General features: G+C 39.7%; 1 protein-coding gene across 1 annotated transcript in view; it reads left to right on the forward strand.

Moving 5' to 3' along the window:
- The window catches only part of CCSER1 (coiled-coil serine rich protein 1), a 630,536-nt gene that overhangs the window by 119,959 nt on the left and 484,038 nt on the right, over window positions 1-26,539 (forward strand). The window contains exon 4 of the mRNA XM_030449910.1: window positions 1,291-1,387. Within this exon, the coding sequence (XP_030305770.1) occupies window positions 1,291-1,387 (97 nt within the window). The remainder of the gene's footprint in view (window positions 1-1,290; window positions 1,388-26,539) is intronic.

Here is a 26,539-nt window from a genome sequence, read left to right on the forward strand (position 1 = left end):
ACATTTTTATTAGAGCATTATCCGACATGAAAGCAGACACTGACTGAGAAACTTGCTGCTAATTTCAGCAAGCATAGCTGTTTTGAAGAGACTTAGATGAAAGCAAAATTACAAGACAGAAAATTAGTTCTATCCTGGTCCAAACCAGGATGAAGGGGCTAGAGATAACAGTTGCCTCACCAACTTGTTTTCTGAAGTTCACAGTGAGCACAGCAATGGGGAAGAAGAACAGTGAACCATCCTGGTGTGGGTTACATTCTCCCTGCTGATATTTCTCCTGGGATGACAGAGAGGCTTTCTCCAGCCACAGCTCCTGCATGTGGCTCTGTCCCCAGTCTGAGTTGTGTCTCTTGTCAGACTTGACTGTCATTCCTGTCCCTGTCAGCAGGAGCAGGCACTGATTGTCCAACCAGGCTTTCACAAAGTCTGTGCTGAACACCATTTCATTACCACAAATGAATCCTAAATAGTTATATTGCTGTCGTCAGAGTTTACAGAGTAAAGATTTCTACCTGAGAAATAACTACTTATTTTATCTTCTGAGAAGCTGATCCTGTAGGGAAAAAACAGTGTGAAAAGCTCCTATTTGTTTTCTTTTGTTTGTAGCCACCCCAGACCTCTTTTTGACTTTTCAAAGGATGCGTTGTATAAACCTGTGGTTAAAACTTGGCAAACCAATTGAATCACTAAAGGGAATAGGGACATAAGCAGCTACACTTCACAGTCATGCTTTCTTCTCTGTCCATGTAAGCCTTTACTGCCCACCTCAATACTTAAAAAACCCATGAATTGATCATTCATGCCTGAATTTCCTGTTTATCCTAAATTTGTGTCTGATTACCTCTTGGTAAACAGAATAGTAAATATGTCTTTAGAGTAAAGTGGTGAGGGCAGGCAGTGCTTAAAATTCCAAAATTTAATGAAAAGCAAGTCCTCATGCTTCTCTGTTCTGCTAAAAAAAATATTCTTCATAAAAAGTTATAGTTAAACTTGGAAGGACACAAACCCATCCTTGGACAATATGAAAAAAAAAAATACCTGTGCCTTTTTGTTGTTGTTGTTGTTAAATATTTAAAATCCTGTGGGGAAAAAAAATAAAAAAAGAGAGAGAGAGAGAATTATGACAAATACAATTTCTCACTGGTCCAATGTTAGTAGAAGAATTTTCTGTAGCTCCTGCTTGGACATATTTTCCAGAACTGATTGCTCATTGTTTGGTGTAGAATAGCTTGGTTAACACAGCTCTCCAAATGCTCCATTTACTTATTTTTTTTTTTCAAATAATATTAGGATGTTTTGAATAACTTGGGTTCCTGTGAGTTGGATGAAGATGACCTAATGCTTGACTTGGAGTTCCTGGAAGAACAACAACATCACCATCGTTCTGGTAAGCTAGATAAATACTGAGTATCTTCTGCATGGTATTAGTATTCTAGAAAATATTAAGTAAAATGTGTTCAATACAATATTTTTGGCAGCATTCATTTTGGCCACTTAACAGAAATTTCCTCTTAACACTGCATTTGGACTTTGTGTGGTCAGTTATGAAATTAAAGTGATTTTACAGCTACTAAATTCCAGCACCAAGATATTGAAACAAGATACTTCAATAACTGCTGTCTGCTCCAGTGGTTACCAAAAAGACCATTGCTGGTACAATTGTAATCCCATTTGTGTGTGCCAGAATAATAGATCTTGAAGATTTGACTTGAGATTGTAACCTGACCCTTTCTCTCATGGTTGGTGCTGAGGCACTGTTGCACTTCTTTGATTAATGGTAATTCTCAAGGTCAACTCACGGACTGTTCAGAACAATTTTTTAATAGGATTACACAAGGTCTTGTAAATCATGACAACCTGCATGGGGAATCATGTATTCCCTTGGTTGTGACATGGGACAGTGCAGGGCCTTGTCTGTGAACAGAAGTCCTGATAACTCCACAGGGTTTGGAGAGACTTAAAAATACATGAGATTTATCCTCAGTCAGAGGTAGCCCTCTGAGTTTGTTGTGCACTCTGTTATGGCTGTTGCATGCTTTTAAGCAGGAGTGATTCTCACCCTCTTTTAATCTGTTTTCTGATTGCTTTTCTCCATCCATCTGTGTGTAGGTACCTCTAGTGCACATTCATGCAGACCTTGATGCAAATTTAGTAATGGTTACAGATAAACTGCTTGAATTATGCTTCTGTTTCAAATGTTTGGTGTATGATAATCCTGTGAATATATTTGAATTATCTCTATGTGCACACTTTTGCTCTTTATAAGAATTCTGTGGAAAATTACAATGGGGAAAATGTTCCAAGAGAAGCTCCATTCAGTATTTTAACAAGTATGTTGAAATATGATGATGTGTAATTGGAACAGAATTCACTTCTTTCTTTGGTTGCTACAGAGGGAACTAATGAATCAGGAAAATCTCTACTCTTCAGGAGCCTATGAAAAATCTCTATAATTACACAAATTATGAAGGCTAACATCACATCTAAGAATTGAATATCACAAGTGTTGGTCAGGAGGCTGCATGCAGCAAGCTCTGTCTTTGAACTGTAGCAGTTCTGAAGTGTAGAGGTACAGTTAATAAGTAGAGTTGATGGCTTTGGTTAAATGGCAAATTGAGAAAGTCTCTTTACTGCCATTAGGAGCTCCAGACTTTAGGGACTTGTTAGTTTAGGCTGATTTACAGCTGCTTCTGCTTTTAGCCTGCTGTGGTTTGAAAAGAGTAGTATTTACTTAGGCTGAGGGTATTCTTTTGACTTTCTGTTGAGTTGACAATATGCTAATAATTTAACGAAATAATAATATTGATCTACCATGATTGTAGGGACCATCTGTGAATAGAAAATAAGATCCTATGGGAAAGATTTTTTGGAGAAAATGGGTATTAAGGAGTGAGTTTTAAAAGAGGAGCTTGGAGTCCATTGGCAGGGGAGGAGGCATTGTTCCAAAAAGTGGAACACTGTATTAATTAAAATACAGAGGTTGAAAGGAGAAAAAGATCTTTTACCTTTCTCATTGCTTGTGATATTAAAATTTATTTTTCCAACTCATTTTTTGCTTATGTTCTTGTTCTGTATTCTCAGCTTTCCTTAAATGAGCTGTTTGCCTTACAGCAGCACCTTATGAGTTGAAGGTTCCTGCAAAAAAGGCACTATGGAACCCTAGCATTAGGAAATTTTTAAAATATCCCTTTTTCTCTTTTCATACAGTTGAAAGATAGGGAGATACCTGCAAACTCACATAGATGCTTCTGTTTTGAATGTTAGATTTCTGTGCCCTGCTAGTCCTAGCACGGCTTTACAAGTCTGGAATTCCTCATTTCTGTCTCTTCACAAGTTTACTGCCATTAATTTACTACATTTGCTTCTGTTTTAAAGGCTGTATTGCCCAGCTAAAGCATGTAAGATGGAGGCATTTTTATTATCCCACGTAACACAATTGCTTTGAAATTTAATAAAGTAATATTTATGTAGTACTTGGCGAGTGGAGAGAGAGCACTGCTGCATACAAATGCAAAATATTAATCAACCTGATTCACTGAGATTTTTGCATACTGTTCCTATGCTGGAATGTTTAAAATTAAGCATAATATGACATACATGATGAGCCTTGAGGGTGCCTTTTTATTGCTCTAAGTAAATTAGACTTTTAAAATATCCTATGGTGTTGATTTCCAGTTGTAACACACTGAAGTTAGTGCTTTCTGTAGTGGGAAACCACTGCCTGTTTATAGAAAGTGACAGCATTAATTTAACCTCATTCATTTTCCTTTTCCCTAGTGAAACTTGATTTACTTGATTCCAAGTATTGGCTACTCAAATATATAAGGAAGACCTTTCTATTCAGTGATATAAGCAGTGAGGAATTTATTCCAGTAATGCACGTTAGTGGGAGCGAATGTTGTCATAGCTTACTAAAAACCTAATACTTAATTTGGATGGTTCCTGTTGTCATTTAAATGATGACTGCAGTAGATAGTAGCCTTTTCTAGAAGTTCACAAAGGCCTACCTATCCAACAGGTTTTGTAATTTCTTAACTATTTGCCCCGGGTGTCATAAAACTGGTGCCCCTGCATCTCTTTACAAAGATTTATGTGTGTAGCAGGGATTTGTAGCGAGCTGTTTGGCTGGAGCTGGGGACTCTGCTCATGGTGCTGAATATTAAGCAGAGGCACATGTCAGCTCCACATCAGGCTCCACAGAATGCAGTGACTATTCCCAAGTATGATATTGATTAGCTGTGTACTCAGGCTGGCCCGTCACATCCATCATCTTGTTGCTTGAATGCTTGCTGAACAGTTTTGAATAATGTAGCTCGCTATAATTTGTAGAAGAGATTTGTCTTCAGACAGACCTTTAGCCATTTTAGATTTGATGTCTCAGCCTCATCTGTAAAGCAGTGATCCAACATACTTTTAAAGCAGAGTTATTTCACCCAGCATATTTTGGAAATGAAATTATTTTTATTATTTACTTGGAAAAAAAAATTAATAGACAGTGGAAATCTGAAAGTGTATTTCAGCTTCCATCCAAATAGTGCTCAACTCTTAAAAAAAATAAAACATTTCAAAGATAGGGCACATTTTGTTCAAACCTAACTTAAGACTATCTCTGTTAGAAATCTTTTAAGTCTCTTCTTAATTCTGTGTGTTTGGCAATACATGCTTTGGTACTTCCTCAAGGCTTATGCATGAAAAAGAAGTAGATGTGACTTGACAAAATTACTTTTGACAGGTGGCAATGGCTCTTATGTGCCCTATATGTATTTTTTTCTGTTAGTGTATGTTGAGAAAGAAGGGCCTGTTCTGGATGTAGCTTTGTGTTAACATAGCTGAAAGGAATGAGCATGTGAAAGTGTGGTGACTTTCATCACACTTGTAGGATGTGTAGTAGGATCACCCCTAAGATGCAACATGTGCTTGTCTATACCCCAAAAAAATTTTTAAAAAAGTTATTAAATAGATTCTCTGAATGTTTAAAATGTAATGCTGTGGTGTGGTGTCTGCTTAGAATCATCAGTAATGAGGCTGGAGAGGCACAACTCAGTGGAAGCAGTTTGAAACTGTGAGCTCAAGTCTTTGTTGTGTGTTTGTATTCAGTACTTTATGTAGTGAGAATCTAAACATAGTGTGTTGGGCTTTGAGTACTCTATCACAAGACAAATATTTTGCTTTTTCATAAAAAAATACTTTGACAAGTCACAGCTATGGATTTTACAAACTTTTTGAGGGCAAGGTAGAAATTGTTAGTTTTTGAGATGGATACACAACTTAAACATACTTATTTAGACGTCAAATTACAGTCATCATATCAGATTATGATCTTTTAGTAACATAATTACGTTAGTTATGAAGAGCCTTAACAAGAAAAATGCAGTGCACTTGTTTTTTTAGGAAGCAAAAGTCTGGAATTTTCCTTGTATATCTGAAATTCAGAGAGCCTTCAGATCAATTACCATCAGTACTCAGCCAAACCAAAGTGTTGGTTTAATGACCCGTGTTATTAATTAGGTAGTTACTGAGTTATTTTGAATGTGATGAACAAGCTGTGTGAAAATTCTGTGATTGGTTTGGAGCTCCTCCTGTGTCGATTAATTAAATGTACTAATTATCTTTATTATTTTTTTTCATGGGTGGTACGTGTGCTGGGCTGTAATGGAACCCCTTTGGTATTTTGGTTTTCTCTTTTGATGAGTAGTGGGAGAAATGCAAACGCTTTTGGGAGAAACAATACAGAAGTCACCAGTGCTGGTGGTGGGTCATTCACACAAGTAATTAAGAGCTGTAAAACAGAAATAAAGTTGCTTGCTCTTGGAATGTGAAGTGTAGATATGGTGCTTAAAGATGTGATTTAGTGGCCATTTTGGTAGTGCTAAGTTAACAGTTGGACTTGATTATCTTAAGACTTGATTATTTTTTGCACATGGAAAATAGATTATTGGTGACAGCCAACGTGGCTTATCTAAGGACGACAAATCCTGCCTGACAAATTGGTGACCTTTTGTGATGGGGTCACTGTGTTGGTGGGTAAAAGGAAAGCAAATGATCTCATCTACCTGGACTTATGCAAAACCTTCAATTTTGTCCCATACGACATTCTGGTATCTAAATCAAATATGGATTTGATGGATGGACCCCTCAGTTGATAAGGAACTGGCTGGATGGGCACTTAAAGAGGAGAGGCAAACAACCCATTGTCAAAATGGAGATGAGTGACAAGTGACAGTCCTCAAGGGTCGATACTTGGACTGATGCTGTTTAACATTTTTATTGGTGACATGGACAGTGGAACTGAGTGCACCCTCAGCAAGTTTGCTGATGACACCAAACTGTGTGGCAAGGTCAACACACTGGGGGGAAAGGATGCCATCCAGAGGGACCTTGGCAGGTTTGAAAGGTGGGCCTGCACCTGGATCAGGGCAAGCTCACACACAACTACAGGTTGGGTGGAGACTGGATCAAAAACATCTCTGAGGAAAAGGACTTGGGGGTGATGGTTGGCAAGAAGCCCAACGTGAGCTAGCAATGTGTGCTTGCAGCCCTGAAAGGCACCTGTACCCTCAGCTGCATCAAAAGAACTGTGGCCAGGAGGTCAAGAGCAGAGCAGAAAGGCAGAATCACCTCTCTTCTGAGACCCCAGCTGGACTATCATGCCCACTTCTTCAGTCCCCAACATAAAGGGGACATGGAGCTCTTGGGGCAAGTCCAGAGGAAGGACGTGAAGATGATCAGAGAGCTGGGGCATATCTCCTGTGATGACAGGCTGAGATCTGTAGATATCCTAATAACAATTAGAAGGGGAAATTCACGTTACTTTTTAGTTTCTCAAGAGAAAAAGACTCATGGGATAAATGCTGGGTATTCCTCTGTGAAATTTCTTGTCATGAAGGGAGAGCTGCACAAGCCAGGACTGTGGCCATCCTGATTGCACATACAACCAGACTTCCAGCATGGCTCTGAAGTATGGAGTGGAGACTCACATGCAACTTAGTTTCTTCATAGCTAGAAAAGTTGGAAACCAGTGGGATTTTTGTGTTTTCAGAATGACCTATTCTAACAAGCTACACATTTTCTCTGGAGCATTGTTGGAACTTGAGGGAAATACTCAGTTTCCTGAACATATTAGGATTTTTAACATTTTTTTTAAAATACAAATATGTGTGAAGAGAGGAAAAGGACTGTTATGTTCAAATACTGAGTATAAATTAGATTCCTTTCTGGCTGATACAAATTTTATTAATGTTATGTACTTGTTAATCCTACTCTGTTAAATGGAGCAGTTAAAAGATCAGCATCACAGAACATCACAGACACACAGCCATGATTTAGATACTGAGAGGTATTTTTCCTTCATAAATAGACAAGAAGGGCAAAAGAACACAGTCCTGAACTGCAGGGTCATGAAAGAATACTTTGAATAAGATGCATTTTTATGGTTATTGTGGAGCAATTAGAATCAGTCTGAATCTCAATTTCCTGCTCTTTCATAATTATAGTGTGACATTTAGTTAAAAATCCTTATTCATATTCGTATGCTCAGCTGTCATTTACTGAAAGAACCAGGATTGTAATTAAATTAGGCACACTACCTTTTGCAATTCCTTTGATTTTATACATTGAGATGAAACTTCTTTAATAGTACCTGCAGGCAGAAAATAAATGGAGTAGTAAACATTATGACAAATCAAAGTATACTGTCCTATTTAAAGCAATTCCATGTTTTCTGATGGCAAACTTAAAATCAGGTGCCAAGGGCTGCGTTTCTGTCCTGCTTTGTGAATTTACAGAGATCTGGACTGGATGTCTTGCCAAAATGGAAATTGGATGAGAAGTTGAGAGAAGCAATGCTGCTTCTTCTCAGTTTTCAGTGAGAAAAACAACTGAGAGATTTAGGGTCTAAGAAGAACAATTATGAGCTCACAGTTACTCTGCAGAACAGCCATAACTCAGTTTATATAAAACAATTGCACCTTCCCTACAGCTTCAGCAATGATCCTGCTTCAGGGTCAGCTGGCAACTGCATGTGTCTGCAAAGTGTGAGTTAGTGATGGCTTATGACATTTTGAAAGATTTATTCCTGGTATCCTTGTAGCTCTGCTCTTAGGTAAAGAGAGAAAAGGCAATCTGATAGTAAAACTTAAGGTTAGGTCTCCTGGGTTGAGCTGGGTACTTTGATACAGATTTCCAGTGTTACCATGGGTTAGTCACTTAATCTACTTGAAATATATAGAAAGCAGCATACCCATAGTCACAGGGATTTAACAATGAAGTTGGAGAGATACTCAGCATATCACTGGGATGGAGCTGCATTAATAACTAGAGAACTAGAGTCATTACTGTCTTTGGAGTCCAATTATGTTCCATTTTGTGCCTTTTCTTAGGTCATTCCAGGAAGTGGAGCAAACATTACTGTGCTTTTTGCAATACTGTTGCTGTTTCTATTATTTTTGTCTTCACTTCTGCTGAAAAAATGCCAAAGCAGAACACAAGTTTCTTTATAACAGGGGGGTAAAAAATACTGCAAAAGCCTATTATATTTATCAACTAAAGCCTGGGCTAAAAAATAAATAAGTTTTTAATTCTTTCCAAAATTGTACCTGCCATCCATCATTACAAAATGATTGGGTCATTCTGCTGAACTGTTTAAAAATACTTGTTGAGTTTATTGTTGTATGTCTTGTACCTGAATCTCTAGTGATGAGAGAGCCTGTTCCTTCTTTTGCCCCTGTGAGGATTCTGTCAAATACTTAATATTGTTTGGATTTTATCAATTTTTTTTATTTCTGTTTTTACCTCCAACTTCCCACGGGGGGGGGAAGAAAATCACAATTAAATGCCATGAAGTTAAATAAGTTGAGAGATTTATTTCAGTCTAGTTTCACCTGCAGGAGGGAGTGGGGGTCAAAACTTAGCAAATGCTTCAGAGGTCAATAGGGGTAAACAGGTTTCCTGGGATTGTTTTCACCTCTTGGAGACCCCCAGGAGTCTGTGCTTTTGGGTTACATAGCTTAGCTAATTTTCATTACACTGTATATATTTCATATATACAGTATACTGTAGGAAGATACTCTTGCAACTCTGAAAGGTGAGCCTGAAGAAATTTTCTGGGTTTGCTTTCTGTGCTTAGGCTTATTTCAGCAATGTTCAACTTGACCCAAAGTGAATAATGCCCAGGCTCTCCTGCTGGGCATCTCCTTCTCCTGCACCTCACTTCGAAGTTCTTCCATGCAACCCATGCTGTGGGGAACAGCTTGAAAAAATTTTGTTAAAGCATCTGCTTGCCACCACTTAAGTAGTTTCTGCAAAACTGAGGATTATATCAGTACAGCTTGCTTTGGTGTTACCCCCCCATTTCCATAATGTAAAATTCTGGCGAGAGAGAATCTATTTACAATTAAGATTTAAAGGAAAGTGTGGCTGCAATTGAAAATATGCAGAATGTCCTTTTGAAAGCAAGGAACATGTGGTCAACTATGACACATATATGGATAGGTCTCTGAGTGTCTGAGTGTCACAGTGGTATCTGTGTATTTTTCCTTTTTTTTTTTCATAGAACTTAGCATTTGTCAGTTTGATATTTAAAGAATTGCTGAACCCTGCATTACTCAGTGAAAGTTGCTTGCCAGTGAAAGTTTCTCAGCTTCGAAGAGCACAGTCTGATGAACAGGTAATTTGAGAGCTCCTTGAATCTTGCTCTATGAAAAGTTTCTTTCACCACAAACAACAGTGGTACTGAAATTCTGCATCTGCAAAAAAAAAAAAAAAAAAAAAAAAAAAAAAAAAGAGAAAAATCAGCATATTCCTGAGGGAAGTGCATGGGGAAAAGAAGAGGTTGCAGTTAGCTGTGGTGAGTACTGTGGTATTGAGATGCCTTAAACTGCCAGCAATATAGGCTATTGCTAAAGCAGAGGATTATCAGGAGGTGTAAGAAGGGATGAGATGTGGGCAAGGGTGCTGGTCAGAGAGAGGGGCTGTGCTGGTACTTGAGGGATCCCCCAAATTACATGATATAGTGATATAATGAATTTTGAGAGTGATAAGACCTGCACTTTCACTGCGGACTTTCAGTCTTCACCAGCCCAGGAGGAGCAGGGGACCTGGCTGAATATGTTTGTGTTTTATGCATTTCCTGCAGGTAGGTGCTGTTCCAAGCAGTGCCTTGGCTGCAGCACTCTGTGTGTCTGGCCATGCCAGTGTCCTGTGTGTGTCTGTGTCTCTCTGGGATAAGAGCTCATTTTTGCTGCAAAAGTGCATGTGGCAGCAGTGGTTTTTGGGCTGGAGCACAGACCTCCTGATGGAGCCCCTGCAGCTGGGCCTGAGGGACATCCCCAGCCTGGAGCCATTGGCAGCACCTCGCAGCTCATGATGCTGTGTGTATGTACTGGAAGTAATGTGTATGTAAATTTATATATGTGCATAAATCTAAAACATACCCGACAAATAAAAGGCATTTCTTTGCGCTGTTTCAGGGTTTTAAAAGCTTTTAATTTTTTCCACCCAACTTTGGAGAACTAGTGACAGGTTTATAAGACAGTAACTTCTGGATCTGCAAGGGAGAGAAGTAAAAACAGAAAACTGATAGTAAATGAGTGTAGTGCATTTTGCTTGCAGGGTGGATAACAGGCTCATTTTCTCTTCTCTAAATATTTCCAGCCCCGCAAACACATTTAACATATTTTTTAGGAGAAAAAGGATTGGTGTCTTTGTAAAGGTCAAGGAAATAGGAGAGACCCTAGGGCCTCAGAAACCCTTATGGGGAATAAAAAATAATGTTGATAGTACTTGCCTTTATTATAATAGTTTATGATTTTGCTGTCTGTCAAAAGCCCAGGCAACATGACTAAGCTTTGAAGATCTTCCTGACTTGATCATTTTTTTTTCCTACAGAAGTTTTTGTTTATAAAAGCACTAATGACTGTAAAAATACACTTATTTGGAAGTTGGAAAATGTAAGTACAGCTATGCTGTAATATTATTTTTGCTTTTTCCCAAAACTGTAAATTTCACAGAAAACAGTTTTGACAAGCCTCTGTATTTCTAATACATTTTCTCCATGAATAAAACATGGAAGAATTTTATTACTTAGGTTCATCGTTTTCTTTCCAACTCAATCTTTAATTTCTTTGTTTGGAGATTACTTTTTTTTTTTTTTTTGCAGGCTCTACGGGTTCAGGAAAAGGTATTTCTGCTTTTTAACATTACATTACCCACACGATATACTTCTTGTTAGTTATGGACTTTAGGCTAGACTTATATTGATATTTTACTTAACCATCTTATTGTCAGTGAGTATTAGAGAAAATGCAGTTACCAGTTTCACAGTGAGGAACTGGTGACTATCTTTGCATGCCTGGAAAGCATGGTTTTGGCTGTGGAAGGTTCACCATGCCAAAGGCATTGCCTTGTACTGAGTTTTTGTGGAATCTTGTACTGTGATCCTTTGACACTGACTTATCATTGGTTGTAAATAGTAGGGGTAAATAGAAAGGGGTAAAACTCTTGAAGTTCAACAATGCCAAGTACAAGGACCTGCAGCTGGGTTGGAGCAATCCCAAACACAGATACAGTTTGGGTAAAGAATGGGTTTAGAGCAGCCCTGAGGAAAAGGACTTGGAGATGCTGGTTCATGAGAAGCCCAACATGAGCCAGCTGTAAGAGCTTGCAGCTCAGAAAGCCAACTGTACCTTGTCTGCATGGAAAGAAGCATGAGCAACAGGTCAAGGGAGGAGATTCTTCCCCTCCACTCTGCTCTTATGAGACCTCACCTGGAGTGCTGTGCCCAGTTCTGGGGTCCTCAACACAGAAGGACATTGAGCTGTTGTAGCAAGTCCAGAAGAAGATCAGTCCAGCCATGAAGAAGATCAGATGGCTTTGCTTCTCCTTTGAAGACAGGCTCAGAAAGTTGGGGTTGTTGAGCCTGGAGAAGAGAAGGCTCCAGGGAGACCTTATAGTGGCCTTCCAGTACATGAAGGGAGCCTTCAAGAAAGCTGGAGAGGGACTTTTACTAGAGAGTGCAGTGATAGGACAAGGGTAATGGCTTAAAACTGGAAGAGGGTAGACATAAGGAAGAAAGTTTTTAGGGTGAGAGTGGTGAGACACTGAAACAGGGAACTTGTGGATACCCTCATCCCTAGAAGTGTTCAAGGCCTGTTTGGATGGGGTTTGAGCAACATGGTCTAGTGGGAGCATGTTAGAACTATGTGATCTTTAAGGCCCCTTCCAATCCAAGCCATTCTGTGAATCTATGATTCTATGAACTAAATGGCATGTCAAAATCTCACCTTTACCTTCTGTAAAAAAGAAGGTAAATTCTTCAAAATAAAGTTGCTTTAAATTTGGCTCAGGATGCAAGTGGCTTAAGAATTTTTCAAACTCTCCCAGATTTGAGATACCAGCAAAAATATTTTTCTGTCCCTCTGTTCTGAAAGGAAGTCAACAGGTTTTTCCATGAAATCCAGGAGTGCATCCTTCAGTCTGCAGGGCTCAGAAGCAGGAGCTCTCTCATACAACATGATAGAATCATAGAATCATAGAATTGGCTGGGTTGGAAGGGACCTCTGAGATCATCAAGTCCAACCCTTGATCCACTACCGCTGTGGTTCCCAGCCCATGGCACTGAGTGCCACATCCAGTCTCTTTTTAAATATCTCCAGGGATGGAGAATCCACTACTTCCCTGGGCAGCCCATTCCAATGCCTGATCACCCTCTCCGTAAAGAAATTCTTTCTAATATCCAACCCAAACCTCCCCTGGCACAACTTGAGACCGTGCCCTCTTGTCTTGCTGAGAGTTGCCTGGGAAAAGAGCCCAACCCCCACCTGGCTACAGACACACTGCCTGTGTGTGCTGCTTCTCTTGTTCCCCACAGCACACACAGAGGATGGGTGTGAAGTGATGGAGAGGTGTCTTATCTCTTATGGTATATCCAGCCCCACAATAGCCTGCACTCTTATCTAACCTGCAAGAAGAGCTCCTGAGAATTTCTTCTCTTGGCACCCAGGAATAATGAGCCATTGAATCAGCTCAGTGGGAAGTGCTACAAGGGTGGCAAAGGGAACACAGTGAGGCCAGTGGAGATGATAAAAAAGCTTTTCTATCTTCCAGTATTGGAATTTATATTCCCAGATTTTTTAACTGCAAGCAAAAGACACTTTCAGTTTTGCAACTTTCTTCTTAAATTCAAGTAAGGAAGTTTTGCTTCTGCCCTCCTCCCAGCCCTACCCCCCATCATATTTAGCATGCATTTTCTCTATTCATTCCCAACAAGCTTTCTGTAGTTTCCTGGAAGCTGCAGGAATCTGTGTTATTGTAGGTGACAGTTGGGTTTATTATGATTGCAGTGCTAGTCTATAAAATCAGTTACTTCTGCAGATTCAGCTCATTTTAGAGGTGCCATGAAAAAAGTCTTTTTTTTTTTTGTTGTTTTTTTTTGTTATTTGTTCATCTTTAGTTCTTCTCTTGACCTAGTTCTGTTTGCCTTCTATCAAAGAAATGTATTCTGATGGGCTTCATTCTACTTCACCTTCTTGGTCAAGATTAGTATTGAGTTATAATGCAGACAGCCTGTATCTTTTAATACTTTAGTTCTTTATTTCAGGTAACACTGTTTTCAGGTTATAGTATATTTTGAAACTCTAGGTCAGAGATGGTAAATCTTGCATACATCCAAGCTTAAAAGTCCACACAACCTAGTAATTAGTTTGCCAGATTTTTACTGATCTAATAATGGAGAATGTTGCCTCCCAGTAGAATATTTTGTTTCTTGTTTTGTAGAATAGAATCCCCATGATTATTTAATAACACTAGTTGTATTTATAAATTACAGGTTAGGCATTCTGAAGTTGGCAGAACTGCTTGGAGAGCAGCCTACTTGCTAATTATGTGTGGGGATGAATTGTCCCTATATCTATTGCTGCAAAAATAAACTGGAAATTTTGATACCTCATTAGGATTTAGATCACTGCGTTTACTGTTCGATTAGAATTTCAATCTGTATCAAGAATAATTCAGTATGTTTTTCACTTACCACTGCTCCTTTTGATTTATTTTTTTTCATGTTATTAATAGATCCAGATCTCTTCAGTGTCTTGGTTGTATATTTTCACGTTCACTGGTTTGTGGGAAGTACATTTCCAGTGTATCAAGAGTATTTAGGAAGAAGATATGTTTCCTTTGGAAAGCAGGGATTGTCTGGTGCCTCAAGAATCTCCTGTGAAGGCATCTCTGTGGGACACTAAGCACATATTTAGCTGAAGGCAGATAACTATATCTATCAATATTGCAATTGGGGCAATCATACACTTCTGCTGTAAGCTCATTAATGAGGGGCGTTGGTCCTAGGAGCTTGGACTTGTCCATGTGGTGCTCCCTATGAGACTGTGTTTTTATAGGTATTCAGTTCCTACTGTTTGTCTTAAATATAACTATGCTGTGGCTAAAAGTATATCTAGGTACAGTATTGCTAACAGATATGGTAGAGGACTGAAGTGTGTACCCCAACTGAGGAAATGTATAGTTACAGGTATTCAACGTATGGACTTATTTCTTCTAAATTGTGATGTTAGTAGCACCATAGTTTGGAGGAACAAAAGGTCCTATTATTAAAGGATGTATGATAATTTTTCCAAAAATAAATTTGGGGATGCTTTCTAGCTGTTCAGTTTCTGCTCTTTTCTGGGCATCCATATGAAAAATAAAATAATGAAGGTATTACAAAGGTTTTGTTTATAGTGAAGGAACATCAGATTTGGTTGCAAAGCACAGTATGCTTATTTCAATTAAAATGTTAATATCTTTTCAAGAATAAATGTATTCAGAAAGTACTCTTCTCTAGTGAGACTTAGTCCATACAAACTCTGTTGTTTTCCCAAAACAATGAGGGCATCATTCCTGACTCATTTTTAATCATCCCAGCAGTGTAGAAATACATTGTATGAAGACTTCACTTGTAATAAGTATTTTCTTTAAACATGTTTTTAATTTATAGCTGCCAATTTCCTACATAGAGTAGTCTGAGGAGACCTTGAAAATAATTAGGGAAGAGGGGGAGAAAACCCACAGCAAAAATAACTTATTCAAGGTTAATTTAGATGAGGTTCATTTAAAATCTCAGCATGCCTTTTAACTCACTAGACTCCTGTTTAAGAAGTAATGTGAGATTGGTTCTTTAATGAACTAGAGGCAGATTATGTCCTTCTTTATCCTTCTATTTCTCTTGTGTGAATATAGTGTCTGAATGTTCTGCAACTAACAGAAGAAGTTGTTGGGCCCTGTGTCAGCTATTTGTGTACTGATTGCCACTAGAATTGCTTCAAGTCAGCCTAGAAAGTGCTACAGGCAGGGTATCTCCGGAACAGAAGCTTTGACCTTGGCAGCCTTGGTGACATGTGTAGGTTCCTGCAATACTAAATTAATATGAATAGGGATTTCTTAATAAAGATACTTGATTTTTTTCTTACCTAAATGAAAATACCATGTTCTCACAGTTTTTTTTCTGAATTTTCTATCTCAAGCATTTATTTTTCAATAAATTTTCCCAGTGGTTTACTAAAACTACTGTTCTGTTTTCATCCACACATATTTTCAAAAGGTTTTTTTAGCACAGGATCTTTACAGGATTTTCCATCTCTGACATGACCTATATGAACATCTAGAATATCTCCACTGGGAAAAATGAGTCAAAACCCAGTGGAAGACTTAAATGAGTTTATTTTGGAAGAGCCTGTGTGTTATAGAACCGAATTATGAATTCTGTAAAAAGATTTTGTTTCATCAGGCAGAGGCAGTATCTACTGAGTTTTAATGACATCTTTCCTCCTACCTGAGGATGTGGTGTGTGCTGTGAAGTGCTTTAACCTCTGCTTCTCACCCCTCTGGTTATATAGCAAGTAATCAAATCACTTATGAAGGTTTCACACACTGATTAAAGTGGTTTTATGGAGCTATGGAGCACTCACCAATCAAGTGTCAGTTGTTATGATTTGCTAAAGATGAAAATACACTCTGTGTTTTCTTTACCTGATGCATTACATACATACAGAAAAATAGGATATTCATGGGTGTAAAAATAGAGAGGTTAGGTATGGACTGCTTACAGGAGGAATAGATCTCTGAATACATTGTTCTTTAGGTTGTTAGCAAGGTGGTGAGCTGTAGTTTCTCATGAGCAGCTGTCCATGCTTACCTGGACTTGACCTTGTGCTCTTTAATGATCTCGGTAGTTTTATGGTGCTGTGGCTTTTTCTGTTGTTGTTGTGGGGTTTTTTGGTTCTGTTTGTTTGGTTTGCTTTTATTTTTTTGTAGTTTTGTTTTGTTTTCCCCTTGTTATTCACATGCATCATTCTGTGTTAATATTGCTATCTAGATTGCAAGAAGAAGCTAATAACTTTTCACACCTCTTAGTGCACCCAAGTCTTATTTCTAAAATAGCCTGTGCCCTGTTTTAGCAGAGGGCAGAATTAGAAATATCTATCCAGGCATTTTTTTTCTGTCTTTCACCTTAGAATTCAATGTATCAGCATAAAAAGATCTGATTGTATTTTTTATAGCAAATAGCAGAGGTAGTATCACATTGTATTTCTTGTACAGCCTTGGATGGTTTTCTGTGTTTTTCCTTAACTGTTACTCATTTTGAAAAATTCTCATTTGCTATCCTGAGAAGACATAAGTGCTTTTGTCTGAGAACAGAGTATAAAACCAAGTCTTCTTGCATTCTGAAAAGATATAAAGCTCCTTGTTTGTGTTCTTAATACTCGAGGTGGTGGGAAAGTAGTGCTGCTGAGTCACTCCTAATGGTTATTTCTAGTTTGTTTCTTGAAAATGGGAATAAGAGCAATTCACATATTCTGAAGGGGACACAGCAGACGTTTAAAAAAGGTAGTAGTGAACAGTGTGAGAGCAATTTAGAGCTTCTAATAAAGAAATAACCTCAAATTAGTTCTATTCATCTTCAAGGAGCAAGTTTTCTCCTCTGGTTGCAAATGGTATTGCCTGGTTGTGATCTTGGGGTCTTTCCATGCCTTGTAGAACTTGATGAGTATTTGGAAAGTATTTTGAAAGAAAAGAGAATATTAAATACATTATTTACATTAAACGATTATTTTTTGTCACTTTTAGGGAGAAGGAAATGTCACATTGGTAAGGTAGTGATAAGCTTTCTTAGATGGATATTAGCTTTAAGAAAAGCAGCACATGTTTTGCATTCTCCATATGTTTTTATAAGCAGATCTGCTTCAAAGAAGTTATTTGTGTAAGGAACTTGGTTTCAATTTGGGAATGAATGCCTAACTGTGCTTTACTTTTGGAAGTATTGCCTTAGTAAAGATCTGATTCTGCTCCAGTTATAAAATGCAAAATAGCTTAATTTTGTTAGTGTAGCAGATAATCCTCCTTGGTCTTTTGTTTGATGCTTTATGATGTTAGAGTTGATTCAGCTTAATGAAACTGGGAAGGGTCAAGGATAAGCTGAATTTCACAGATTTAGATCTTCTAGTGTAGGCTTGCTGGTGCCCTTAGAGCTGTAGCATGTTGCATACCATAGAAAAGATGTGAAATTTTGGGAAGTGGCAAAGATGATGTAAGTGATAAGAAAGGAACGTGAAAATGAAACCATTTAGAAAGAGAATGGAAAATTACTGAAAAACAGTGGAAAAACACCAAGAGAACTCGGGGGGGGGAGGACCCTGGGGAAGGGCTGGAGTATAAATAGGACCCTCAGCTTAAACTTTTGTCTCATTTTGGAAGAGTGCTTGAGTCCTGCATTGATACATCACAAATGGTGCCTGAACAGGGACCTGAATAATGCAGATCAGATTCTGTGACAGTGGTGTAGCTTGGCTGAACTTAGAGGACTCATGAAAGAAAAACTGTGGTGTGCACCTCACTGAAGGACAGGAGGTAAGCAGCTGAGAACAGAAATGGGAAGTTAGATTGCAATGGAACAGAAAGATGTTTTAATTGTGCTTAGATATATATTGGTAATAAACAAGGTCAGGACTTAGCACAGATTTGAAGAAATTGCTTTTATGGGCCAAGGAACAGGATGTTCTCGCAGAATGTCCTGAAATATGGGACAGAATCAGGCTCCAATAGTGGGATCTAGCAATGTGGTATGGCAAAACTGCTGCTGCACTCTTTTTGATGCTCTAAAAAGTTATGTGGGCTCTAAGCCTTCTAATAACAACTGCTCTGGGGTATCAGAAGCAGTTTGGAAATGCCCTGGTACCAGTCGCAGGGACCTTATTCAGGTGCAGGATTGGCCTGTTTCCATTGTTGGTGCAGTGGCATCAGCTCCACCAGAGGTACCCTCGGAGATTTTTGATGATCCTTTTGATCCAGAAGGGATAGATCCAGAGCAGGAACCAAACCTTTCTTTCCTGCCCCAGTGGTTGACAACGGGCAGGTGCGTCTTGGGACAGGAGCGGTGGGATGGCTCAGGAGATGGTGGTGTCCCTGCATGTGGAACTGCCAGCACTCAGCCTGGAGCTGCTGGAATCACCCACCACGTGTCGTGCTTCTTCATCGTCCTCGTTCACAGGATGTCCCCCAGTGCCAGGCGCTGTGACACCAGTGATTTTGACTGATGCTTCAAGCGCAATGCGGCCCTGCTGGGCTCCCTGGTATCACAGCAGCCATCCTGAGGGAGGATCACAGAATCACACAGAATCACAGAATCATCTGAACTGAAAAGGACCTCTGAGATCATCAAGTCACCCTTAATCCCCTACAGCTGTGGTTACCAGACCGTGGCACTGAGTGCCATATCAGTCTCTTCTTAAAAACATCCAGGGATGGAGAATCCACCACCTCCCTGGGCAGCCCATTCCAGTGCCTGATCACCCTGTCTGGAAAGAATTTCTTCCTAATATCTAACCTAAACCTCCTCTGGCAGAGCTTAAGTCCATGCCCTCTTCTCTTACTGATAGCAGCATGGAAGAAGAGCCCGACCCCCCCCTGGCTCCAACCTCCTTTCAGGGAGTTGTAGAGAGTGATGAGGTCTCCCCTGAGCCTCCTCTTCTGCAGACTGAACACCCCCAGCTCCCTCAGCCCTTCCTCACAGGACTTGTGCTGGATCCCTTCACAGCCTCCTTGCTCTTCTCTGAACCTGCTCCAGCACCTCACGGTCCAGCGGAGGCAGAGGGAGCCGCGGCATGGTCGGGTGTCAGTGATACAGCGAGCGCTCCCCCCAGCACGCGCCTGCCCGTCCCCGGGAGCGGAACGGAGCTCAGTTGGATCAGTACCGGATCAGTACCCAGTACTCAGATGGATCAGTACCCGGTACTCGAGCGGGGAACCCGGGGCTTTTGCAGCCGGCGCTGCCCGAGGCGCGGTGTGAGCGCAGCTGCTGCGCGAAACCAGCAGCGCTCAGCCCCGGCACCCCAGCACCGCGCAGCACCGGGCTCACCGGGTGGCGACAGAACCGGGGTGTGATGGCAACAGCAGCGCCCTGGCGAGTGACAGTGGCAGCGGGGCCGGACAGGGCAGTGGTGACAGACAGGGCAGTGGTGACAGCAGCAGCAGCAGCAGCGACAAGCTCTCAGCCAAGTCTCGGCAGCGGTTTCTGCTCATCGTATTACTGAGGGAACACCTGTTTCACTCTGGGTTTTTATCATCGTTCCAGGCTTTTGGGTTGTTGGGACAAAGGGTTTCGCAGAACAAGCAGCCCTCAATTGCTCTGGAATGGGTCTTCTTGCTACATCAGTCTGCAAAAACTGTTGTTACCAGGCAGGAGCTCAAAGCCATAGTAATACAGAGGTTGCTCTTGTTTATTGCTTTTGACAGGCTTTGACCCTGCCGATATTTTTCTCCCTTTTATACAGCAACAAGTTAATTGGTGTTTACAGTCAGCCCTTTTGTTCCAAATGGCGCTGGCAGATTTTAACTGATGCCTCAGTGTTCATTTCCCTCATCCCCAGTGTTTTGAACCTCTTGGTCGTTTAGGACCTGCCTTAAATCTCAGTATCAGCTCTGTTCCATATCACAGACCTTAACTTTATATGCAGAAGGCTCAGGTCGAACCATAAAGTCAGTCATTGGGTGGACAAATAAGGGCACTGCCAAAATTATATTCAGACAGATATCTCCCCCCAGATAGCAGAGCTAAATGAAACATCTCACTGCTCCTTATTTTGTGGTTCATGTTCATTCTCATGCTCACCTTCCTGGCCCTGTGGCAGAAGGCAGAAAGATTGCTGACCTTTTAGCAGCTACAGTTCCGGTGGCTGCTCTTGCAGCCCTTACTGCATGTAGGTGCTAATTCATGAGGTTTAAAACTCCTTACAGATTTTGCAGATGGATGTCATGCACATTATGGAATTTGGTTGTCTAAAATACGTTCATGTTTCCATTTACACTTTTTCAGCCTGTATCATACTGGGGAAAAATGATGTTAAGAGACATCTTCTAGGTGCATTTTCAGTCCTTGGTGTTCCAGCACAAGTAAAAACATAATGGGCCAGTATATAAGTCAAAACCTGCCCTTAAGTTTTTTCATCAGCAGGGTATCACACATGTCACTGGGGTTCCTCACTCCCTTGATGGGGGAGCTTGGCATGGCACTTCAAAAGCCACATTAAAAAAAACAAGAAAGGGAAATCCTGGGATACACCTCACATGAACACTTACAAAAAGTGTCCTATGTCTTAAATTTATAAACTGAGCAGAAAATGATGTGGCCCTGTGAAAAATAAGGGTTTAAAATTGTAGGTTATTGTTTTGTTGAGTGTATCTTTCAGTTTGGTAGTGTTTGTTTGGTCAGTTTGTTGAGACAGTTTGTTGTATCCTGTTGTTTTGGGGTGTATTTGTAAGTGTATGTTTAAGGAACAAAAGCCAGACAAACAGGAGGAGTGGCCGACTGCAGGGGCCCGCGAAACGGACGTAACATGAAACCATTCCCCTCAGCAGCAGAGCGAAGCCCGCGAAATGTGAAACCGTTCCCATCGACAACAGAGAGAAGCCCGCGAAGCACGAACCAGTGCTGGGAGAGCCCGCGGTTTGGGAACCAATGATGAACTGATGGGAGACTGAGGGGAAGGGCTTTGTGAAAAGTATAAAGGGCCGGCTTCACCTTATTGAAGGTGCGAGCCGGTGGTGGGGCTGTGGCCCCTCCGGCCGCCCAGCGTGCTGCAGCACGCTGCTTTACTTACATCTCTCTCAATAAAAAGTTTTTGAATCATGTCAGCGTTTTTGACAGGCCCCAATAGAAAAACGCTTTGGAAAGATGCAAAGTATACAGCAAAGGAAAGCTGATGTTAAAATTCAGGACCTTAATACTCATTTATGGGAAGTGACATTCCCTTTAATAACCTGGGAGCAAGGGTATGCTTGTGTTTCCTCAGATTCTGGACCTTGCTGGATTCCAGATACAGTAATGCCTCTTGTCATGTCAGTATTACTGTCACTGTCCTCAAAGCAAAAGTACATTCCTCTGGCTGTCTGTGCAGCCATGAAGATTTTGCTCCTTGCTTATCGACATGGCTGTGAGGATTTGGATGGCTTGTGTTGTGTGAGCCTCTCCATTCATTCTGGGTTGGTGTATAGAAACACTGAAATCTTGAAGAATCTCGCCTAAAAAATTGAGATCGAAAATGTCTGGAAACCTTTTGCAGGGTTGTTCGGGGGATTATTGTGTTGGGAGGTTTCGTTGTGTTGATTTTTGTTTGTCTTATAGTTTATAGCTTAGGTATGCTTAAAACTTCTGCAAAGTTATCCCTGGAGCTCTTTAAGCACTTGATACTGACAAGTTTGCAAAACAAAAAAGGGGGAGATGTGGGAAGTGGCAAAGCTGATGTAAGTGATAAGAAAGGAATGTGCAAATGAATCCATTTGAAAATTTCTGAAAAACAGTGGAAAAACACCGAGAGGGAGGAGAACCCTGGGGAAGGGCTGGAGTATAAATGGGACCCTCAGTTTAATAAACTTGTGTCTCACTTTGGAAGAGAGCCTGAGTCCCTGCATTGATAAGCCACATAAAATATCATGGGGAGGTTTAATTTAATGGAGTTCTGTCATTTCAAATTGGTGGCTATTGAGTCAGATCAAAGAATTTACTTTCAGGGACTTCTGAGAGAGTGACATTTGATTCATATTCCTCTTCACATTCGTATCCAGTGTGGAGCTATCTGGTAACGGATCTTTCACATAATTTAGAGAGGTTCTAACAGTACATCTACTGCTCAAGAGAATTGTGCAAATGTGTGGATTCCCTGTAGTACTTCTGGTCCAGAAATCAATAATTATACTGACATAAAAACGTTATGGGTTTGGTTGCTGAATTTCTGGTTTTTGAAAATGGAAAAAAAGGAAGGGTGGGTGAGAAGGGACGAATGTGTGTTTCTTGATTGGTTTTTTTTTTTAAACTGGTTACACACATACACACATATTAACAAATAATAATGAATTTTAATGATTTTACTTGATAAACATCCTAAATTAAGCCAGCTCTAACTTTCCACTTAATATGTTAGTCTTTTGTATTCTGAACAGCTTCTTTTCTGGTATGTTTTATGGTCTTCCCAGAAACTGTAATGGAATTACAGCCCTGCTCTGGACATGCTGAAATAAATCATAGAGTTTACAGGAAAAGTGTGCTGCCTCAGAAGGAAATTTGAGACCTGCTTCTGTCTGCATAATCCTTTGCAAGATATTCTGTTTTATTTACTAGTCAGTAGATGTCTCTCACATAAGGATCCTCTTGGGATGCATTCTTTATTTCCTAGGTGTTTATAGACTGTGATTCCAACTACTGTAATATATCCTGTAGTTTAATAACTTACAGTAAGTATTGGGCAAATAAGACTTTGATACCAACCGGATTGTTTGAGAAATGTTTTTGTAAGCTTTTTTTTTATATATATATAATTTTGCAGGTGGTGTTTAGTTTTAACAAAAGAGAAAGTAAATAGCTTTAAAACTGACAATAAAGAAAAATGCTCTCCAGGAGCTTGGTGTCTCCATTAGCAATGAATAGAAGTGAACAAAAGATCCTGATCTGATGCATTAGGAATGAGGATCACCACAAGCTGCATCCTGTTGGGGAAACAGTTCAGAAATATACAGGTTGTCAGCAATCCTGACTTACTTCAATTGAGGCCACATTGGGTTAATGGTTATTGAGGCCTAGTTAGAGGCTTTCTGAGAATGAGCTAATGGGAAAGAGATAACTTAATTGGCAACAGAAGAGAAAAATAATTATGTGAGAAGAATCTTTCCGTGAGAATGTTATGTGTAATTGGAATACAAAGCCACCTGCATGATAGGATGGTGTAAACAAGGCTTCTCTATATAAAGTGAGTGCAAGTTGTTAATAAACGATTTCATACAATCATATTGGTGTGCACATGGAATCCTTAAGCCTCTGCAGACTGTTTTCCCACAGCATCCTCTGGCTGTGATGATAAGTTTGGACTGAGGAAGAGGCTGTGCAATGACCCCAGTGGTCTTCTGCTTTCAATCTTCATCAGATCTGGGGGTGTGCTCCCATCATACATATTATAGCAATGTGTAGAAAGTATTCCATATGTGTGTCCATGTTTTAACTGAGGCTCTTAATCCTGAAGAATCTTGAAGTGTTTTATAGGATCACAATCAGTATTAGTTGAATCCTATCCCTGTTTGCATCTTTAGTTTAAAACCTGATTTGGAAAACAAACTACCATGAGGGTTAGGGAATGTGCAAACTATCAGGATAACAAAACTGAGATGAGCTTATCATCTGCATGGACCAGTATGCCCTATGCCCAATTGAAGATTGGACTGTTTTGTGACTTCCTGGAGCCTGTGATTATAAGACCTCCTCTAGTATTGAGAGTTAAGATGCTTCTGCTATAGAAATTACTGTTTGTGACATTGCTAACATCTGTTTATTTGCTGAAGTGGAAAAAAGTACTTTCTAAACTAGAAGAAAATACAGAAATTTTGAAAGAGCATGTAATTGACCACTCTTACTTATGTGGAAAATATTTTGACATCTTTCATCCAGCCAACAAACACAGATTTAGTGAGCCAGCATAAATCACTTCAGGCCTTGAAAAAAATCAGTAGTGTTGGGTTTAGTGTTAATGAACTGAGCATCTGTCTTTTTACACTGTAACTATAAAAAGTCAAAGTATTGTCTTGAGCAGTGTTGGGACAAGGAGCCAAGGCTCTTGTCAAAGAAGCAGAATCAGTCCCCATGTCACAGCTGTTTCCTGCTCTTCCAGTGGTTCCTCATCTGGTCAGGTCTAATGTGGACTATGTCATGATCGGGAGATGACATCCGAGCATACCATGGCTGAAAATTGATCACTTAAATGCAGTCTTATCAACTTAGATGCAAATTGTGTAATGCTTTTTGTGATTAGTGACAAATAATATCACACAACAAAAATCAAGAGCAGATTGGTATGGTTTTATTCATAATTCAGTGTTGTGGACTGGTTGTTTTAATGCATTATTCACTTTGAGAAGGTCATAGTTTCCTCAGTAAGTCGTGGTCTTTCAGCAGGAAAACTGATGTTCAAAGTGGCTACTAAATGTTTTCTGAGCCTCAGGTTGAAAAAATCAAACCTCGTTGTTTAAAATGCACACCAATTATTCCCAAATTATACTGAACACCATAGTCACCTACATTCATTGTATTTCGTATGAAGTTATTTAAAACCACTTAGCTGGAAGAAGAAAGTGTTGTCGATTATTGTTATATGAATGTAGCCTAATTGTCTTGATGTGAAGCATCTTAGCAGGATGAATATTTCTTCATGCCTTGTAGTTTCATGTCATACTCTTAATTAGTGCCAATCATTTAGGTGGGCTGTAATTTTGAGAAGTTCTATTTCAGTACTTTTTTGCTATGTGTAATTGCAATCTTCCTTCTGCTAAAGACATGAGTATAGTTTTTCTTAATGTATCTGCTCACATAGGGTCTGCCTTGGCTGCTCAGGGGACTGGCAGGAATTTTCCATATTTGAAGACTTAGAAGGATGTGGAAACACACTTTTCTTTGCATGTTCTAGTATTGCTATCTACTTAGAATCTTGTTTCTGCTCTTTGATTAATTAATATTGAGAACTGTCCTGGTGCCCCTGCCCAGATGTCTGAGCTGTTAATGAATCAATTCCTGAGCCTCTGAAGTTTAGAAAATGGCATTTTACGAGCAATCAAGATCAGTGGCAGCTTACTTTAACATCTGGTTCAGGATATGATTTAAGAGCTTCCCAGACACTTTGGCTGTAATGGTGATCTGGCAAGCTGTCCCATCTAAGCTGTTGGTATTCACTCAGTCTTAATTTTTTTTTTCTTTTTTTTCTTTTTTTTTCTAAATATCCATGCAGAAGTTAAGGCCCTGAGACTAAAGACCTGGTTGAACCTGAATCCATTGGTTAGGATTAACAGCAAACATTTCAATTGTCTCTGTTGACATCCAGAGATCTACTGCTTTTTCCTGTGATGTCTCTCACTGTCCTCAGAGCATTAGTACAGGTACCTTCACATGGTTTCTTTTGCATGTGTTCACTCTCTCTCCCTTTTTGTCTCTGTCAGGGCTGAAATTCATATTGCCTGATTTTAGAAATCTACTTTTGAATCATCAAGACCTCTTCTACACTCACTGGCTGATGAGCACCACTGCTTGTCGAGATCCAAACTTGAGATGTGCCCATTTCTCTGTATGGGCTACAGAGGAATCTAAATTAACTCAGATGACCTGAATCCCTACTGTTGTTAATGTGGAGTCTGTGTTGACTTCTTAAAACAGATATAAGGGGTCCATCTGTGTTTTGCTTTCAAATACAACTGGGTTTTATTTGGTAAGTGCTAGATGCATCTTATGTTCTGTGGCAAAGCTTCAGGCAAATGCTGCAGATCTGCATCTGCAGCTGTGTATCTCAGTTCTCTTGTCTTTTTTCTATTTTTTTTTTTTTTTTTCTATTTTTCCTGGTACACCATTATTGATGTAGTCTTGCAGAGCATGATCACAAAGGCTCTTGAAGTTCCAGGGAAGATACCCTCAATCCTGATTTTTCAGTGGCTTTTGGATGTGCATTGATTAATCAAACTGTTGCTTATTTGTTTAATTAATTAAACCCAGTGGTGTTTCAAGGCTCAAAAAGCAATGGAGTAAACAGTCTGTAACTGACTGAAATGGGAATTCCATTTGAAGAACTTCTGGAGAATCAAGTTCACTATGTAATCTTAAAATGCAGACTGCTTTTGTTGTTTATCTATGCAGCTCCTGTTCATTATTCAGAAATTGAGCTGAAAATCGTTTTCTTTTGCTGCCATTAATTTTCATTTTAATTTTTAAATTAAAAGTGAATTAAGTTGCTTACTTCAACAGCTATAGAGATGACTTCTTAATATGAGATAAATTCAATCTCAAGCTATGCCTAACAAGTCTCATTTTATGGGGCTCTTTACAAAAACCTGCAGCAAAAATCCATTGTATTTGAAAAAGAATTTGTCATGACTGCTCCAGTGTAGTATAAACTCCCTGTTGCCAGCGTCTGTCAGAAAACATGAAAGACTATTCCTGTGGCACTTAATTAAGCCTCGAGTCTTTGTAATGAAA

Source organism: Calypte anna, chromosome 4A, assembly GCF_003957555.1.
Source record: "Calypte anna isolate BGI_N300 chromosome 4A, bCalAnn1_v1.p, whole genome shotgun sequence".
NCBI lineage: Eukaryota > Metazoa > Chordata > Aves > Apodiformes > Trochilidae > Calypte > Calypte anna.